Raw genomic sequence first — 13,391 nt, forward strand, 5'->3', positions numbered from 1 at the left:
AAATAAATAAATAAATAAAAAATAACTGGACTATATTTATGCTTGTAATGTGAACCTCATTGCCACTTAATTTAGGAAAAAAAACATACAATAGATACAATTAAGGGCTTTCATCTTGTTTTGACTAATGCGTGGGGTTGCAGTGGTTGTTAGCCGGGTTTAAGGAAGAGGAGGAGAGAATGAGGAAGAGCACAAGAAGGGTAGCAAGAAAGAGAGTGGGGGAGGGCGATGCAAGAGATTATTGTGAGATGTGTTTGGCGAGCTGTGTGGTAGCTTTAGGGAGAAGAATGAAAAAGAGAGCAAGTATTGTGGGATAGGTGATTGTGTGGGCGGTGATGTGGCTGCGACTTGTGGGAACTTGGTTTCGTGGTGAAATGGGTGGTGTGGTGGTAGGTGATATGGTGATGGAATAGTTGTTGGACGGTGGTAGGAGTCAAAGGACATGGGATGGCTAAAAGGAGCTAAATCGCATTCACCTATTCACATGCCACTCCCGTGAGGGTTTCGGTTCGAAATTTGAAGCGAACAACCAAAATCCAGACCATGGTTAAAAAGAAATTACTTTTAAGGTCCATAAGTATCACCCTATGATTATAAGATCATTTCTCACAAAATAACATATTCTAACAATTATTCCTTTTCTTAAATGTTTTCCTTGGTTCCTTTCTATTGATATAGAATTGGGTTTAAACTCAGAAAACATATGTACTAGTTAAAAAGTGGCTTGCTGCATGATTTCACCACCACACCCACAGATAAGAGACACTAGGTACAACCGTACAAGCAAAGATACAAAAGAGAAGTATGTAAGATTCATCATAAAAATTGCAGCAGAAGAATTTCCTTGATGACCAGAAAAAACTCTAGCTGAAAATTAATAAGAACAAAGAGCACATACATCCTAACACATTATTGGACTACGTAGCTTTTCATTTGATGAATCTACGTCGAGTGCACTCAAGTGCAAAGTGTTGAAAACTGAAAGTAGACAATAATAATTAATGAAGCGTGTCTTGGTAAGATATATAGAGCATCTAATTGACGCTGCATATGACAAACAAACATTAAAGCATACCAAGTATGGGAAAAGTCTCTAGAGCAACATAACAAATATCCAAGTTAAATAAATACATTCCATCTAACTCCTCCAACAAAATGACCAAATCATTGTTGTCCAGGAGCGGCGTCATCTTTTGTAGCTTCCTTGATCTCATCGCCGACATCCTCCTGTTTGGCACAACATAGGTGTAAAACAATAGTTGGATTTCCTTTCTAAAAATTAAGAAAATAAATACGTATAGAAGATGGGAAGGGGGAGAGGGGAAGTCGCCGAAAGATGGGAGAGCGAGATTACCGCATTATCAGAAGTCCATAATGTCAAATTGTCACGGAGGAGCTGCATGATCAAGGTGCTGTCTTTGTAGGATTCCTCACCCAGAGTATCTAGCTCTGAAATGGCTTCGTCAAAAGCCTAGAGTGCATTATGTGGTTAGAAAATTTGATTTCAGAATGTGAATCTCTTAAATTCAAAATGAACTTATATTTAACCCCTAATCAGACTTAAATTAAAATAAAAAATAAAAAATAAAAAAATTGAAGGATCAAAGGGAAATCTAGCAATTCTACAGCTGCAACCACACATAATCATCCAGTATCACAATTATAAACATACACTACGTGCTGCCATTTGCTATTGGTGGTTAACAGCAAAATCTTATTGGATTAGTCAATACATAATGGTGTGTTTATACTATTTTATTTATTTTATACCAAGTGTGCCAAGTCAACATGTTAATCTTATTATATTAATCATACATAATAGTGTGTTTATACTATTTACTTTGGGACATAAGATATACATTATACTTATCTGTTAATCTACCTCCGTACATTGAACTTCAACTATTTACATTTTTTAATCAATTGAGGACCAACTGTTGATGTTACCAATCTTGATGGTTGATTCAAAGCCAAATGATGATTAATTGAAGGTCACATTAAATACTGATTTAACAATACAATAAGTGTCGTGATAGAAGTCACTTACAAAATAATGTCATACAAAAGGAAGCAGACAACTTATATTCCTAACAATAATCAACTCAAGAATAAAGTGCATTCGATATAGAGCACTGTTATTAACAACCACCTTACATTAAATAAAGTCATACAAAAGGAAGCTGGCGACATCTATTCCTAACAATAATAAACTAAGAATAAAGTGCATTCGGTATAGAGCACTTTAATAACACCAACCTTAGATACTTTCAAACATACACACATAAAGCCATATATTTGAGATGCAGAGAGATTAACAAACATATTGAAGCAAATTTTTAGCTAGATATTTCTGTATCCAAATATCAAAGATAAAGCACACTAATGTATTTCCAGCGCCATTACTCAATGTAAGTAAAGAATTTAAGAGGGGAAAAGCCAAACAATTTGTTCTGTCATTAATCTGTCTTCCTAAAAGCCATTTATATACTTTGAAATTAAAATGCAGCATTAAAAAGTAATAACTTCTGTGTCATGGGGTCTTGAGGTATCAGGTACATTTTCATCCCAATTCTACCATTACATGCATAACCATGTATAGCCTATGCCCATCACCTCATTAAACATAGAAAAATGGGTGTGTGTAGGGGAAAAGGAGGAATCATCTCACACATAAATCTTGTTTAATGAGATAAACAATCAACTACCATGTAAATAATGAGGAAAAAGAATTTGAAAAGAATGTTATGGCATAAGTAATCCTCCACCACTCAATTGGAAAAAATAAATTAAAGAAAGAAGAGGATAAGCAACCAGGTCCCAAGGACTTCCAAAAGGCACAAGAACCAAACCAGGAACAAGAAACAGTTTGCACTTAAAAATTAAACAGCTGAAAAAAGGAAAGTAGAAAAATAAATTTAGCATAGTATTTCTCCATAGTTATTTGCTATTGAAAAAGCTGCTTTGCTAATAATTGTATGACCTTTACCAGCTACATCATACTCGAATGCCTGGTATCTTCCGGAATTCAATTACAAGACACTGGTCTATAGGCTTAGATACATCATGGAAAACACAAGAACGTAATTTCGGACTCGTCAAACATTTACAACAGTTTGCAAGTGATTTATTATTTAAACATCAAAACACAAGAAAACATAAATTTCTTACATATCACACATCAACAAGAGTTTAGAAAGGATTTATTATTTACATCAAGCTTCATTTTAGTGGAACCTAAAGGCTAATTTCTTGATAAGCATCTAATTGACAGATCCACAAGAACCAGTGCTTAACAACTTTTTCGAGGAAGTGTGCACAGTGCAGGACCACGTGAAACTTATATGGAGATAATGTACAGGCCCAGATATAAGGAGAACCATCAAACATACAAAACTTTTCACAATTTACATCTAAGATTAGGAAAAGAAATCAATCTCAAGGCAGTAAAAAGTGTAAATAGTCAGTCAGAGAGAAGGGAATGAGAAAGTGCAGGGGAGACTCCTTAGCACATGGCTTGCCTTAACATGGGAGACTAAAATATAATAGGTTAAAATTGGAACTCTTAAATGGAAATTTGTCTGAAGTTCTGAACTAACTCATATAACAATTTTGAAAACCCTTTTATAGCTAATTTTGAAGTTATCACCACCAATGAACGTCTGCTATCAAAAAAAGTTGGGTTTGACAGGCTGTTATGAACCTTACTTTACTACCTTCTTCCTTGTTCAATTACCTCTTCCTGCCCTGTTCATTGGCATGCTTATGATTCTTTCATCTCAATGTAACTCTGTCATTCACATTCTCTCACTTTACCGCAGTTAGAATACAACAATTTATTCGCCAACATTATATCAATTGCTCTAATAAGTCCATTCAGTTTTGTCCCAATTTTCCTCCTTCCAACAACAACAACAAAGCCTTAGTCCCAAAATGATAAAATTGGGGTCGGCTAACATGAATTGTGATAAAAAAACCGTGCGATATAAAGAAGGTAGTTGAATGACATAACATTCTTAATATCTTATAGGGTAGTTGTCATATAAATTAGTTGTTTTTGGTTTGGGGAGAGAGGGGAATGTGTGTGTGTGTGTGGGGGGGGGGGGGGGCGGGAAAGGAATGTCTTATGATTAGCAGTTCGCTACAAAATTTACAAGGCAATTGTTTGCAAAGAGTGTCATGTGGAATAAAAGGTAGTTCTAAAATTTTCCCCTCTTGATATTGCTGCAAACTGCATAGGCAAGAAAGTTTGTGAAAAGAAAATAACTTAGGATAATAGTAAATTCTACAAAAAAAAATAAGGGTCTCTTCAAATGGAGGTGTCTTCCTTATAATAAATAAATTCCCCCTTTCCTCCAGTGCAAGTCAATAATGAATTGTTGGAGGTAGACCACGCTACGGCATTAGGTTATTATGTTGAACTATACAATCATGGCAATTTAATTGAACCACCATAAACTGAAAGTAAGACATTGTACATTTCATCCAGAATACTGAAGTAAAAAAAAACAGGAGGAATCATGATATACTAACAAAGAATGTATGAGGTGTACAAACCTGCTTGGCCAGAGCACAGGCACGATCAGGGGAATTCAAGATCTCATAGTAGAACACGGAGAAGTTAAGTGCAAGCCCCAGCCTTATTGGGTGAGTAGGAGGCAGTTCAGCCAATGCAATGTCCTACAAGCAAGATATCTCAGTAATTAATTATGTTTCAATTATGTAATAACCCATTTTGTAACTGCAACAACAGCAAGCTGATAGACCCACCTGAGCAGACTTGTAAGCCAGCAAGGTGTGCTCAGCAGCATCCTTTCTCTCAGCTCCGGTCTTGAATTCAGCCAAATACCTGTGGTAATCACCCTTCATCTTCAGGTAAAATACCTTTGACTCGGAAGCAGTTGCGGATGGGACAAGATGTGAATCAAGAAGTTTCAAGATCCCCTCACAGATCTTGCTGAGCTCAGCCTCGATTTTCGCTCTGTACTCCTTGATGATAGCTACATGGTCCTCGTTCCCACGGCTCTCTTCCTTTTGTTCAATGGATGAGGTAATTCTCCATGAAGCCCTCCTTGCCCCAATCACATTCTTGTAGGCAACAGAGAGGAGGTTCCTCTCCTCCACTGTCAACTCAACATCGGCAGTCTTAGCTACCTTCTCCATAAACTCCACCATTTCCTCATACCTTTCAGCCTGCTCGGCCAATTTGGCTAAGTAGACATTCTCTTCCCGGGATCCTTCTACTGGCGACATCGTTCCTCACTTTAAACAAAAATCAAAATTTTGTCAAATTAACAACCCTGATTTATACCAAACAGAAAAATCACTTCCAAAAAAAAAACCAATCATTGATTAAAATAACAATCGCCAAAGTTAAAAATAACAACCCATTTTAATGACTCAAAATAATATGAAGGAGTACATAATTAAGAATTAACTATCCAACCACTTGATTTTTGCTCCTCAAACCACAAACTTAAAAGCAAATCAAATCGTACCCTAGACCCGGATCCAGGATAAAATCTCGTCTGCATCACTTTCTTTTTACGGATCCTACCAAAGCAAAAGTCTATATAGTCTAACAACAGTAGTTTTACCTCAAATTTACAAACCCTCAACTTTCATCAAACAATAAATCGGACCATAAATCAAACAATCATTAACTCATTTACTCATCTAACATAGAAAAATCAAAATTAAACAACCCATGAGCAATTACATCACAAAGTTTCATCAGATCTATATAAAATACAGAAAAGGGTACTGATTTATGAATTAAAAAGCATCAAAATTGCTAAACAAAAACACCCATCACAATTAACAAAAGTACAAAGATATACAAACAATCAAACATGAAAAAACAAATCAAAAAACAAAGATTAAAGATTAGATATTACCAGAAAATGGGGTTTTGGTTTCTTTCTCTTTTCTATTTTTTTTCTCTCTATTTTTCTTCTATCAAGTGAGTGAAAGAGACACAAAATTGGAAATTAGAGCCTTTCAAAAACCTGAGTAATCAACGGCAAAGGCAAAATGGTGGTTTCCACGTCCCAACAGTCAACCCCCAGAAAGGCACGTGCTGCACGTGAGTTGCTCCTCAACTTGTTGCCACGTTGGTTGCCAGTTTTTGACAAGTAAAAATGACTCTCAAAGTAGTCTCCCTCCTCAAACTCAAAAGTGTGCTAGTAATTGCCTACTTGTATTTGGTAAGAGGTTGCAAAATTTGAACACAAATTTGATTTTCTTTTTGGTTATGCAAGAGATAATATAGATGAATAAAGTTACAAGTAAATTGCTTATGAAGTTGAGAAGAAAACGAAAATTTAAAACGACTAGTTTATCCTTGCGTGCATCGAGTGCACAATAACATATGTCAAATAGTTACTGATAATGTAGTATGATCTCTTATATTAAGAATTCTTTTAATTTATATGCACATCAAAGAAGTTGCAAGTCTTGCAACTATTATAATGAGCATATATATAAGTATACTTATGTGTCCGCGTGACATGCACACATCTCGTGTGGAAAAATATATATTATGACGTACTCATTAACGAATAATATATATATATATATATATATATATATATAAATGCAAATAAGAAAAATTGAAAGTTGGAAGAAGTTGTGATAAGAATCGTTGTAGAAAATGTATATGAGTAAAATTAAACTAATTATACAGACTCACATAATCATAAAGTAAAGTTTGTGGAGGAATTATATGCAAACTAATCAACACTAATACTAGTTTGATATCTTATAAGGTTGTGAACGGTAATAGATCTCATGAAAGGAGGTAATGTGGCTTCAAAGCTCAACAAATCGACAATAACTAGTTTTTGGGCACGGACATTGTCTTTAGGTATTGCATGATTGTCATGATTAAAGTTTTTATATTTTGAAAACATTACATGTAATATGACATTATTTATTGTTTAATTTTGAGGTCATAAGTTTAAAACATGTATTATATGTTTCAATATGTATAGATAGATTGGCTTGCCATTTAAAGAAAAGGGATGGTCTCTTGGCACAAAGAGTTGTGAGAGATTTTGAGCTCCTCATAGGAGCCTCTCTCTCTCTCTCTCTCTCTCTCTCTCTCTCTCTCTCTCTTCTATTAGAAATTATACTGTCCTTAAAGTAATTTTAAACCCCACTATGATCGCTATATATGAGTTTCTGGTTAATATGCTTTCGGGATTTTCCTAAGTATCGAGATCAATTACAGCAATGTAATTGAAACTACCTATGAACAATTAATAACAATGAGAGTAAAATGAGAAATATAGAAAGAAGAATTTCAAGTTTGGTTGTAATTGGAGGCCATGAATATTTATAATGTTTAAACATTTTTAGCCACAAGAGTCACCATTTCCCAAACTTAATTAATTAAGATAATCTGATTTTGTAATGAAAAGTCATGATTAATATCTTCCTCAATTATTCGTTGGAAACTACTGTTTGCACACTCGTCTGATCGGGTTAAGCTCGCCCGGTCAGGCAAATAAACTGACGAAAGTGTAACTAGTCTCGCGCCCAATCGAGCCTTACAACCTTCAGAAAACAAGTTTGAGTTCGCGCCTAAGCGTTCAAACTATCCATGTTCTTAATAAGTTGTGTGCCTGATCAGGCTATGTCAGCACGATCGAGCACAAGGTCAAAGTCCTTAACTTTTGTTTAAATTCGTTCATGCTCCAAATAAACAAACTTATACACTTGTTCCAAGCTATACTTTTTCTATTCCATCAAAGTGAGACTTCCTTCTCAACATCAAGTAGTATGGAATAAGCTAACTTCTTCTATACTCACCAATGTCGGACTTCCTTTCTAACATCAAGTTAAATAGAATAAGCTAACGTCTTCCATTATATCAATGTAAGACTTATTTCCCATCATTAAATAATACACATATTATGACATATGGGTGAAAGTTCGGTTTGCGGTTAGATTATAACCAAAACCGAATAACCAAATCCAATTTGAATTAATTTGGTTTTGGATTTCTCAAACCGAATTAATTCGGTTTTTCTAATTAGAATCCAATCCAATCCGAAATTTGTTCTCTTCGATTCTTTTGCAACACTCAAACCCAAAACCCAAATTTCACCTAGATAATTCTTGCAATCATTCAACCTTCTCTTGTTAATTACATCCACTTTTAGTATCCACTAACAATGTCGAAGAAATTGAGAAAGGAGGGAGAACTGGTGAAGATGTGGCTGATGAAGGTGGCCAGTAAGCAAATCAAAGTGTGAAATAAGGGAGAAAGTGTGAAGATGTGGCGTTGATGTATCGTGTATTATGTGTATTTTTAGAGTCTTTTTTGTTAGTTTTTGAGTCTAGTTTAGTTGATTTTGGTTCTTTTTGGCTTGATTTGTTTTAGATGTAATGACTTTGTGCTTTTATGGGTAGTTTGTTATTTTTGATGTATTTAGGATTGACGGAGCTAATTTGGAGATTTTATATTGTTGCGAATTTAAACTGAGGATCACGAGGATCAATGATAAAGCTAAGTTCATTTGGATCAGTTTTCAAGTCAAGCACGTCCATGTTGGATAAGGCATGGATGTGCCTAGTCGAGGAAGGAAGTAAAGAAGCTGAGAAAAGAAGAAAAATTGTAATATCCCGTATTTTTATATGTGTTTTTAATTTAAATAAGTATTTCTTAAAGTATTTAAATAATTCAAAATGAATTATTTATGGTTTTTATTAATTTAAAAAGAATTATTTTAATTATAAAGTTTATTTTTAATTATTTAATAATCTTGAAAATATTTTATTTTATGATTTGAAAATACTGGGGCATATTATTTTATAAAAAGATAATTTTTAAAGTCAATGGTATTTAAGGAAAGTCAAAATACTAGTTTGACTAGGAAAGGGATCATTAAGGGTAGTAAAGGAATTTTAAGTAGGAGGGATTTTGAGAGGGGGTATAAATACCCATCATATGCCTAAGGTGGAGTGCACCCAAACGTAAACTCTTTCTCTCCTCTTATTTTCTTTTCCCCTTAATTTTTCCCCTTACCCTTTATTTTATTTTTTATTGTTTTAATCACCACCCACACACACCACCACACACCGGCCGGCCGCCACCACACGCCACCACACGCCACCACCAGCCGGCGGCCACCACCACCAACCCTCGCCGGCAGCAGCAGCCAGCCATGGTGGTTGTGTGGGCCGGTGGTGTTAAAAAAAAATTATTATAGTTTTTGTTTTTAAATTAGTCTAGCCTTAATCTAATTATTGTTTTTGGGTTTTGTGATGATTTTATGATGTTTAATAATAAGTATTTTGTATATAAATTTTCAGATTTGGTTTTGAATTAAAAAGCCCCAAATTAAAAACCCTAGGTTTCTAAATTGATGTATATTGATGGGAATTGTTTATGGGTAATTTAAATTATTGAAATAGGTGTTTTTAAACTAAATTACAGCAAGTTTATAAGGTTTAATAATGCTGGAATTTTTATATATAACCTATAATTATGTTTCTTGAAAGGATTTTTAATTACCCATTAATTGGGAATAAAAGTAAGGGTTTTAAATTAAGTTTCAGCTTGTTTTAGAGAGTTTATGAGTGATTTAAAGAGCGTATATATTGCTGGAAATTTGTGTGGAAGAGGTATTAATACTTCTTTGTAATTTTGGTTTGTAGGAGACTTTCAAGTGAGTGATTTTATTTAGTCGTGGCGATTTTGAGATCTTATTCAAGGTACGTTCGCGTACTTGGTAATTACTTGAATATGTAGAAGCATGCTAGGCTTTGTTTAATTAATTCCAAGTAGTATCATGATAGGTGTTGGTTGGAATTTGTTGGTTGGATTGATGTTGGTGAATGATTTGTGATGTATGAATTATTTATGGTGAATTGGTGATTGGAATTAATTATGTTGGCATGTTGGTTATGAACCACATTTTTATTATTGGCATGTTAGAAAGCATGTGTAATTAAACTAAATGTTTGATTTGGTTTGGATTATGAAAAAGGAATTTTATTATGGTTCATAATATTTTTATTGATGCTTTAAGCATGGAAATTGAGCTATTTAAGTGTCTTAGTACACAGGAATAAATTATATTGCAGTGCTTATATGCACTTAAGATGTTTCTAACACTGAGGGATTGGATTTGCGGCGCATTATACATTTAAGGTGTCTTTGACACCGAGGTAGATTAAAAAGGGTTTAACTATTAAATTTATGTGGTCACTAATTATTCAAGAATTAAATTGGTATGTTTGATTGCTTGAATGATTTATAATGTTTGATTGTGTTATGGCTTGAGAGTCATCACCAAGTGTAATAATATGTAAACAACGTAAAGTGAAAGAGATTACACACCTAAACTCTTGGAACGTATATACCTTGAGTATGAACATATGGGAGGAGTTATGCGACTTTATATTTGATCATAACTTCTACTGGGAGTACAGGACGCTGTATTTTCCTTTTTATTTATCTTATGCGCAGGACGTCCAGTCACTTCATGTGACATTTGCCTACCCAGAATTAGCTCCCGGTGTAGTTTACCTCAATTTACTTGAGGCAGGGATTTGGTTGGAAACCCGTTCGATGTGTAATCAAAATTAAATGAACATTAGTATTGGTCTAGTTAGGTGTTGAATGTTTTGTATGCTTGTGAACAAGTGCAACATGGTAAGTTGGGTGATGATAGGATGAAAGCATGTTAGTGTGTTTTGTTACGCTTATGTACTTAGCATTGCTGATTGTGTGTTTGTATGCTTGTTTGGTCTTGTCTTTACCTTGGCCCTACGACGACCCATTTATGATGGCGAGTAGTGGGGACGAGTAGAGAGAAGCTTTTTAGGTGATGAAGCATTTTCATGAAGGGCATGAGTAAAGAGCGAATCATGCTTAGTTCTCATAGGAATATGATGTGTTTTATTTGCTTTGAGTATTATTTATTTTATTCTGTTCATGAGACTAACACAAAGCTTTTCAGTATTGTTTGGTTTTAAGGGTCTACAATGATTCCAAGTTGTAGGTTGACTTAGTTTGACTTTACTTTCATTTGGTTTGACTTTTTAAGTTGACTTGTTTTTAAATGGTTTTAAAGATAGTCTTCCGTTGTGTGTGTCTTTGATAATTGTCTTAGCCGTTTTCACGGTGACGGTAATGTCTTACATTTTCCTATTTCGTATTTTAAAAGGGCAAAATAGGTATTTTAAAGGAAATGAATTTCTAGGGTGTTACAAAAAGGCCCAAGCATGTCCGTGCTCGATGGAGGAACGTCCATGCCCGAGCAGGGTGTCCATGCCTTTGTGCGGGCATGGACGTGTGCATGCGAGTGAAGCGCGATGTTGTACAGGCACGTTCGTGCCTCATTGAATGAAAAAGTTTGTGAAGCTACTGCCTCAATTTTGGAAGGGGGCACCTCCGTGCCCTTGAGAAGACACGTCCGTGTCTTTACGGAAGATGTCATGGAGCTGAATGCGGGCACATACGTGCCCCAGCAAAGAAGACTTAGATGCATGCGGTCAGGCACATATGTGCCTTATTTTTGGCATGTCTGTGCCTGGACGCGTATTTTAGGAAATTTAAGATAATTTCTATCTTTTGTCTAGGTTTTTCTATTTAAGTATAAATACTTCTTTAATTCCTTAGTTTTATTTTATGAACTCTTAGACCTAGTTTTCTCTCTAGAACTTATTTTCCATTGCAATTCAAGATTTGGTACTTTCTTACTCTCTTTAATTTATTTAATTATTAATTATGTTTTCTTTAATTCTTGTTCTTTTTTTTTTATTATTATGATGAGTGAGTAGTTTTCTTATTCTAAGATCTAGCGGAACCCGAATATGATTGATGCATGAATTATTTCTTTAAATTCTTTAATGATAATTGCAATGGATATGCTTAATTGATTATGCTTATGCCAATACTAGATTAGAGATAATTAGTATTGTTATAAAACCATTATTTTTATCGCAACGAGAGTTGAGTTCTAACGGGTTTGAGTAAATCAATTAGGGTTTGAAGTTCATCACGAGAGTAGTTGAATGAATGAATAGGAAGCTAAGTGATGTGTTTAATGTCTCTAATTTGCATGATATTACGAGAGTAGGCTTGATTGTGATTAGGGAAGCCATTAATAACTCGAGAAAGAGACCTTTGGTATTTTCTAGGAATTACATTTCCTCTTGTCGATTGTATTGTATGTTAGGGGTAGAATGACTATGCATTGATTATATTTATGGTGATGCTTGATCTTGGATGTTTTTATTATTGAATTTCTCTTATTATTTAGAATAATTGTGCTATTTAGTTAATTAGTTAGTATACTTCTTTATTTGAATTGATTTCTACTTAGTAATTGCTTGAGTTGTTATAGTTGGTTGAACCATAGTCACTTGGGATACGACTTTTACTTGGCCTTCTACATAGTTAGTGGTCAAGTTATGTTTATTTTTGTTAGGTGTGCGAACGCATATCAGGCGTGAGCGGTGAGTCGTGACTTTATTTGTGAGAGATTGAGATACTGTGAAAGGAGAATTGAGAATTAAGGTTTTTATTTTGGTTTATATATGAAAGGGGCCAGGAAAAGCGATTGGGATACTTTGTAAAAGAAAATGGGTTCAATGTAATGGGTCGAAATTTCGGTTTGTAATTTGGTTTTCAGTTTTTGAGACCCCAAACCAAATCCATATATATTTTTTTAAAATTTTTCCAAATCAACCCAATTCGAATTAAAAAAATCCAATGAAAATTGATAATTACTAATTAGGTTTAGTTTTCAGTTCGGTTCGGTTTTAATCCGAATTACTATCACCCTATTATGAAGACTACTCTAACATTTTCTTTGCCATTGACAGTCGAATTTTGTATAACCGCCTTAGAAAGTATCCTAATTCTCAAAATGAAAGATTCGTTGATTTCGGAGAGCGTCATGTGAACATGTTTTTAAATTTATATTATAGATAGATTGGCTTAGCACCCATTTATTTATTTATCGGATTTTTCACCATATACCCCGAAGAAATTTTTTTTATTTACAATATACCCATAAAATTTTTCAAATTCACCATATACCTTTAAATTTCACAAAAATGTCACCAAATGCCCTTATAACTGACAGTGGTTAACTCCGTTAGTCATTAAGGTTAATTATGCAACGTGGCAACATCTGATTGGTTGTTTTAAAAAAAAAACTTTAAAAAATAATTAAATCTTAAATAAAGTAATTATTAAAAAATTAAAAAACCCCACTACCCCTTTGTCCCACCAGTCCAATCCCTCCCTGCGGGCTGCCGGAATCCCGCTCTCCCCCGTGCCGACAGCGACGTCCACCTCCTCCGTCGCCGGCGAGCCGACCACCTTCTCTTTCCCCTCACCTACGACACCCTACCCTCCTCCCTTGGCCTAGGCC

General features: G+C 34.6%; 1 protein-coding gene across 1 annotated transcript; it reads right to left on the reverse strand.

Moving 5' to 3' along the window:
- Positions 1 to 848: 848 nt before the first annotated feature.
- On the reverse strand, positions 849 to 6,045 carry LOC110691249 (14-3-3-like protein). The gene is made up of 5 exons (XM_021868161.1): positions 5,895 to 6,045; positions 4,768 to 5,259; positions 4,555 to 4,677; positions 1,355 to 1,471; positions 849 to 1,227 (listed from the first exon to the last, which is right to left on the reverse strand). The coding sequence occupies exons 2-5, from the start codon at positions 5,248 to 5,250 to the stop codon at positions 1,165 to 1,167; spliced, it is 786 nt and encodes a 261-aa protein (XP_021723853.1). The 5' UTR covers positions 5,251 to 5,259; positions 5,895 to 6,045; the 3' UTR covers positions 849 to 1,164.
- Between the last annotated feature and the right edge of the window lie 7,346 nt (positions 6,046 to 13,391).

The sequence above is a fragment of the Chenopodium quinoa genome, unplaced genomic scaffold (genome assembly GCF_001683475.1).
Source record: "Chenopodium quinoa cultivar QQ74 unplaced genomic scaffold, ASM168347v1, whole genome shotgun sequence".
In the NCBI taxonomy this organism is placed as follows: Eukaryota; Viridiplantae; Streptophyta; class Magnoliopsida; order Caryophyllales; family Amaranthaceae; genus Chenopodium; species Chenopodium quinoa.